Below are 6,978 nucleotides of genomic sequence, written 5' to 3' on the forward strand. Positions count from 1 at the left end.
TATCCTCGAGCACTGTGGCCTCTTTTCGTGGTGGTGCCTGCTTTTGTCCCTAATCTTGGCCGGCCATGGCGATGCAAACCAAGCCCCGTCTCACCTGTTGGGAAGCTCGATTCATTGTTCATTATTTTAGAGCTTCAGATAGCTCCACCTCCACCAATGTTAGAGCTCCAAACCTGAGCTGCTCCTCTTCTTGTCTTACATCTGTCTTCTCAGGAATTGGCAGGCCGGCAGTATGACAACCCGAGTAAAATGCAAGGCCATCGAGAGTTGACCAAGTTGATGCCCTCTTGGTTATTTCCAGCAGCATGCATATGTGACAACTTCTAAGCTCTGCAGAAGTTGTTTCTGTTCCTCTTCTTCCTTCCAGGCTTCCACCCCCCACCACGGCCACTGCTCTTTCTCCAGCCATGAGATCGAGAACCACGGGAACTTGCTTCCTGGCTCTCCAGTTCGTGCTATCCTTCACTCTCAATATTGCCAGCGTCAGTCCTCTGTCCTTCAAGCTGAATTTCACCGAATCCAACTATAGTGCGTCCACCGCAATCCAGTTCCAGGAGGACGCCTTCTACAACAAGGGGATCAAGCTCACCAAGGACGAGCTGAAAGGTCAGATCACTAACAGTGTAGGCCGAGCAGTCTACACCAATCCAGTGCTTCTCTGGGATACCACCACTGGTCAGTTAGCCGACTTCTCAACCCACTTCACCTTCAGGATAACTGCCACAAACTTGAGCGCAACCCACGATCCATACGGTGAGGGCCTAGCCTTCTTCCTCTCACCGTACCCTTCGGTGGTTCCCAATAGCTCCACTGGTGGTTTTCTTGGCCTCTTCAGCAATGGGAGTGATCACAATGACCCATCCAATGAGCTCGTGGCTGTTGAGTTCGACAGCCACAATGACACATGGGACCCAAAAGGAGACCATGTGGGCATCGACATCCATTCAATTGTATCCGCAACCAATGTGTTGTGGAATAGTAGCATTAATGATGGTCGCATAGCCAATGCGTGGGTAAGTTACCAGGCCAGCTCCTTGAACTTGAGCGTCTTCTTGACGTACCTGGAGGATCCACAATTCAGTGGCAACTCCACCTTCTCTTATTCAGTTGATCTCAGAAAATACCTCCCAGGCAAAGTGGCCATTGGCTTCTCAGCAGCCACGGGTAGATTTGTTGAGCTCCATGAGATACTTTACTGGGAATTCAATTCTACGGATTTGCAGCTGATGAAGACTGAGAAGATGAGAAGTGTACTGGTCATAAGCTTGGCTACTATAACAAGTGTCGTGGTCTGTTCTATGTGCTTGGTTTGGTGCCTTCTTCATTTTAGGACTAGGAGATCAAGAAATGAGAAACAAAAGAAGCTAGGATACCATGAGTCCATTGATGGTGAATTTGAAAAAGGGAGTGGCCCAAGAAGATTTCGGTACAATGAACTTGTGGCCGCCACAAGGAACTTTGCTTTGGAGAGGAAGCTTGGAGAAGGAGGATTCGGCGCAGTCTACCAGGGCCTTTTGAAGGATCAAAACCTCGATGTTGCCATAAAGCGAGTGGCAAAAGGGTCTACACAGGGAAGGAAGGAGTACATATCTGAGGTCAAGATCATCAGCCGGCTGAGGCATCGCAACCTCGTGCAGCTTGAGGGCTGGTGTCATGAGCACGGAGAGTTCTTGCTTGTCTATGAGTTCATGCCAAACAGGAGCTTGGACACACACCTCTATGATAACAGTAACTTGCTAACATGGCCATTGAGGTTCAAGGTCACCGCAGGTGTTGCATCCGCCCTCCTGTACCTCCACGAGGAATGGGAGCAATGTGTCATTCACCGTGATATCAAACCGAGCAATGTCATGCTTGATTCTGCATTCAATGCCAAGCTTGGTGATTTTGGGCTCGCGCGGCTCATTGACCACGACCGAGCCTCGCAAACTACAGTGTTAGCTGGGACAATGGGTTACATGGCTCCAGAGTGTGTCACCACTGGCAAGGCAAGCAAAGAATCTGATGTCTACAGCTTCGGGATTCTTGCATTGGAGATTGCATGCGGAAGGCGACCAGTTGTGCTAAAGGAAGACGATGACAAGATCGTATTGGTTCAGTGGGTATGGGATCTCTATGGAAGAAACAAGATTCTTAATGCAGTTGACAGCAGGCTTGATGGCGCATTTGAAGATAGAGAGGCAGCATGCTTGATGGTTGTCGGACTCTGGTGTGCACATCCAGATTACAATCTCCGACCTTCAATTCGTCAGGTCATAAGTGTACTGAAGTTTGAAGCACCATTGCCAAACCTTCCCCCAAAGATGCCAGTGGCCATGTACTTTGCACCGCCAATTTCTCTGTGCAGGTTTTCATACACCTCATCTGATGGGACACTCAAGCAGCAGGGGCTGGAGAGGTCCAATGGTTATGGAAAAACAAGCTCATCCACTGCAACCAATGCATCCAGTTCACCTCCTTCTGTGCGGCTGCCAGAGGTGGGCTACTAAGTCTGGCAGTTCCTTTCTATATGTTCAACATTTTAACACTTTCGCTTTTGTTTGGTGCTGATTGTATTAGAATGGCACTAAAGTTAAACAGCAGAGATGTTGTTATTAACTCTGGCTGGATGCTGCCAACAGTTTAATTCAGTTACTACTTGTGTATAGATTGGCTACCTGTAGAACATAAGCAATGAAATGTATCCTGAGTGAGTACCTAGAGTGGTGTTGACAGTTGTTGTCTCGTTCATTTTTATTCAGCAAGACAATTGCGCATTTGTATTTGGATATTTCATCACATGACGATAAAATTTAAAATCAATTCTGGCACTACATCAGGTGAAGGCCTACTCTCACAACCTACTAACCATAAATACAGTGAACAAACACCACTGAGCATATGTCCTTCCTGCTTATCTTCGGTTACCTTTTTGTTGAACTATGTTCCCTTTCACTCTCTCAACTGCGCATTGAGATACTAGATGTAGATGTGTCCTATTTGAATCGACCTTACACCGAACTATTCAAGTGTTGGGACTGTTACCATAATGCAAACATGTTTATACCCCCATAACGAAATGAAGTAATAAACTACGTAATTATATCTGTACCCCATAACAAAAGGGAGCAAATTACCAAATAGATAAACCACTAAAATGAAAAATAGTATGTATAGAATATTGTTTCTGACTCATACCAGAACACCAAACAAAAGATGCGGAACACTGAGTAAATTAAGGTCAAGTAAAATAAGATCTTACATGCCCATATTCGTTATTAATACACAGAGGCACCATGTCATTGAGATATTCACTGGAGGTCCATCATATTGAAGTAATAACAGTATTAAACCACGGTAACGCTGAATAAAACAAACTTGACATGCCCAGGGGTGGAGACAGGACCCGGGCACCTAGGGCCCAGGCCCGGTGCGTGGGAAATTTGTTTTACGCCCAACTACCTAGATTTCAAGTTGGGCCCGGGGTCTAGCCCAGCAAGCACTGTACGCAACCACGGAAGAGGTGGTCTCGTCCTCCGTCCTCCCAGTTTCCTTCGACCCGCGAGGAGCGGCCTCGACCTAACTCGTGCAACGAGCGGCTGCGAACTGGCTCTACTGCTTCCCGGCCAGCCGTCCCTCCCCTCGCACCGGTGCAGTGGTGCTCCCCTCCCGGCTCCCTGCTCCCCGCTCCCCAACGCGTGCCGTGGAGGCCGCCTCTCCTGCGCCGCCGGGGCGTCGCCCCGCCCTTCTGGACAGATTGCTCCGGGCGACTATTGTGTTGACCAGTTTGATTATATGATGGTGAAAACTCGAACACCTTTCTGAAGATTTATTCTTCATACATTCAATGCATTTGCTGGTTCAGACTTCAAACTGATGTGGACACAACGATGTCTAAGATCCGCTCAATTTTTCTGCTTCAAATTGAAACAGATTTAATGTATTCAGTATATGTTCATTTTCTTCACAGGAGCTGTTTGCTTGACCTTGTGCACGGTACCAAAAAGCTGCAGCAGCAGAATTTTTCGTCCGAGGAAATCAATACACTTGAGAAGAACTTCTGACATATTTCTTTCAGGTAAAGCATTACTAATATGTTAAGTACACAAGTGAAGTTTGTTTTCTTTTGACAAAAAGGGTGTAATGCAAAAGGTTAATTCATACTATGTAGCATGTAGCTTTACAGATTTAAGGATCCATAAGCATTGGGTTTCAATTCTAGATCGATTGTGCAATTGAGCCATATTGTATGCTTTCACATGTGGTATTTTTTTGCGTAGATATGAGGTACTTTGAGGGTAGTTATAGGCGGTAAAGATTTTCAATCTCGCCAATATTTTTTGGGCCCGGGTTTTGCTCCAATCCTGGCTCCGCCACTGGACATGCCCAAAGCTCAAACTACAAAATTTGCTATGCCCCGTTGCTTGCGAAGCAACTGTGTAAAATGTCAACAACCATAGAGTTCAGGCAATGTATTATTTTAGGCGAGGGTTCATGAAATTTGGAACTACAATCCAACACTTTGATCATGTACCACGAAATCAACTATAAATTGGGCCAGCAGAAGCACCCGAACAATCGAAACCAGCATACAACTAAATTCTCGTCCTCAGTTGCACAATGTGATACTGTTCCAAGCTCGGAAGAAAGATTTCCTGTTTAATTTTGTCTTCGGTTGCACAATGTCACATCGTTTGCAAGAAACATTTTGTGTTTAACTCTAGCAGTACAGTAGAATCAGCATGGGCATAAGCAAGCAAACATTACATCCATTACCTTTTGGAGAAGCTGCTTCTTTCACTTCTTGTCACGCTGCTTCTTCGCTGTGAAGCGGTAGACCACCGGACCATGGCGCCAGCCTTCGGGGGGTGGATCCTTGTGCAAAACCTCAATGTCGAACACCTTCCTGGCCTTCCCGAAGAATTTCTTATCCGTGCGTTTCCACCTCCTCATGTGCGCCATCAGGAACACCACATCCCCCTTCACGAAGAACCGCAGCGTCTCTATCAGGGGGTCGACCAACTCCTCGTAGTAGACCACGTCCGACGCCACGACGAGGTCAAACCGAGACGCCGGCGCTGGGGCCACCACGGCCCCCATCGCGGCGGCATCGCCCCAGGGGAGCGGCACGACGGAGACGGAGCCACCGCGGGAGTCGAGGAGGGGCGCGTTGAGGGAGGCGTTGTGGCGGAGATTGGGGAGCGCGGCGGGGAGGTCGGAGAGGACGGTGTGCGCCGGGAGGGCCGCCGCCAGGGCGAGGCCCGCGGCGCCGGTCCCGGAGCCGAGCTCCATGATGCTGAGCGGGCAGTGGGCGGTGGGCGGGCGCGGGAGGAGATGCGGGGAGGCTGGGAGGAAGCGGAGGAGCGTGGTGGCGGAGGGCCAGAGCTGGAAGGTGAGCCCGAGGGAAGGGATGGTGCGGACGGTGATGGGGGACGGAAGCGCGGGGAGGTGGAATTGGTGGAGCTGCCCCTCGGATGAGGGGGCGGCGGCGGCGGCGGCGGAAGCGGGGAGGAGGTTTGGGAGGAGGAGTCGGAGATCCTCGGAGTCGGAGTCGGAGTCGGAAGCAGAGGATATGGCGGGTGTGTTGGAGGGAGATGCGTTGGTGGCGTCGGAAACAGAGACGTTGGACGAACATGCGGCGGCGGCGGTGGCTGTGGCGGCGGCCGCCATTATAGTGGTCGAACAGAGTTTTTTTTTTTGAAATGCGAACAGAGTTTGTTGGTTGCCCGTTTGGGCGGTTTTGCTAAAACTCAGCTATCACAGCCATTGGATTAATAAATAGCATCACGATGTGTGCAGGTTGCAGCTGAGGCCCGTGGCAGCCTGTTTCGTCTTTTGTTTTGTTCATTGTTTGACACGATTTAGTATCCTGTCCCGGCCCGTCTCAGCCTCCCGTCGTGTCTTTTCTGAAATCAAACAAGGTCCGGATTCTCTAACCCTCCAGATGTCGGTCAAGTCTAACCCTCTTTACCTGCACAATATATATGCAGGAGGAGTCGAGCTGCAGCTCTCCAAGCGAGCTACGAAGGGCATCCAACTGATCGATACCTTTTATTCAAGAGAAAAGGCAACAGATTGATACATCGACAAGGAAAAAAGAGAGAACCAAGGAGATCGAGGAAAGCAGATAATGGCCGACCTCGAGAACGCTATCGACGAGGGCCTCCTTGCGACGGCGGAGCCTGACGAGGAGTCTATCCGCCGTTTCCAGCGCAAAGTCTTAGGCTTGGTGGGCCTCGTGAGTAGCGCCATGTTCGCGGTCGAGTGGGTGGTGTGTCTCTATTTCGCCTTAACAAGGAATCCGACCCTTCCCGTTCTGGGGCGTCGCTTACGTCCTCGGGATTTCAGCCTTGACCGTTGGAGGCTCATTTTACTCCGTCAGACATTTTTTTTGGAAAATTGTTTGTGAAATTTGTAGCCGTGAGAATGTAGACATTAGACTCGTATAAATAGGTTGCCCTAATTCTGTGTATCAGCGTTCACATGCAATGCCAAACTGTTGGCTTTAGTTGCACTCATATGTGTTGAATGTCATATATATTCGACTTGTTTTGATGATTTTTTTAATTTCTAAGGGCAACTTTAACTGACCCCCTATAACTAGTTAGAGGAGTAAACATTCGGTTTTACTCTTCTAACCGCACCTAACCGATCCCCAATAGCTGATGGCGGGGATAAATTATTATCCTCACTCGCCTCCGCCGTCCCTAGTTTTACTCGGCGCTCGGGCTTGGAGGAAAAACTCTCCTCCACTCTGTTGTCTCCCCCGCCGTGCTCCCGTGCCGCATCTACGCCGGTGCCGTCGTGCCCAACCCCCGTCGGCCACCGCTCGCCACCGCGCACACCTGTAGGCTCCGCTGTTGTCCTTGACCGCCCGGATTTGGGCCTCTCCTGCCCCGTCGCTCACGCACAACCAATAAATCTGAGGCTGCCGCCGTCGCCGCCAGATTTGACGCACCTGGCTGCCCGGTGCGCCTTTGCTATGAATTGGCTGAGTAT

The 6,978-nt window shown here is 49.7% G+C and overlaps 2 protein-coding genes and 1 long non-coding RNA gene across 3 annotated transcripts; 2 read left to right on the plus strand and 1 right to left on the minus strand.

Annotated features, from left to right (window-relative positions):
• The first annotated feature begins 347 nt into the window (after positions 1-347).
• On the plus strand, positions 348-2,828 carry LOC123188201 (L-type lectin-domain containing receptor kinase IX.1-like). The gene has a single exon (XM_044600239.1). It carries the CDS (start codon positions 408-410, stop codon positions 2,487-2,489), a length of 2,082 nt encoding a protein of 693 aa, XP_044456174.1. The 5' UTR covers positions 348-407; the 3' UTR covers positions 2,490-2,828.
• A 618-nt stretch (positions 2,829-3,446) lies between these two features.
• On the plus strand, positions 3,447-6,517 carry LOC123188204 (uncharacterized). The gene is made up of 3 exons (XR_006494368.1): positions 3,447-3,780; positions 3,950-4,057; positions 5,970-6,517. It is a non-coding gene; the product is annotated as an uncharacterized lncRNA (long non-coding RNA).
• Positions 4,570-5,790, minus strand: LOC123188202 (protein N-lysine methyltransferase METTL21A). The gene has a single exon (XM_044600240.1). It carries the CDS (start codon positions 5,647-5,649, stop codon positions 4,777-4,779), a length of 873 nt encoding a protein of 290 aa, XP_044456175.1. The 5' UTR covers positions 5,650-5,790; the 3' UTR covers positions 4,570-4,776.
• Positions 6,518-6,978: the final 461 nt, after the last annotated feature.

Source organism: Triticum aestivum, chromosome 2A (genome assembly GCF_018294505.1).
Source record: "Triticum aestivum cultivar Chinese Spring chromosome 2A, IWGSC CS RefSeq v2.1, whole genome shotgun sequence".
NCBI classification, from domain to species: domain Eukaryota; kingdom Viridiplantae; phylum Streptophyta; class Magnoliopsida; order Poales; family Poaceae; genus Triticum; species Triticum aestivum.

What these genes read in the sequence shown, in the direction of transcription:
- LOC123188201 (XM_044600239.1), top strand. Translation starts at nt 408, where the DNA reads ATGAGATCGAGAACCACGGGAACTTGCTTCCTGGCTCTCCAGTTCGTG.
- LOC123188202 (XM_044600240.1), bottom strand. Translation starts at nt 5,649, where the DNA reads ATGGCGGCCGCCGCCACAGCCACCGCCGCCGCCGCATGTTCGTCCAAC.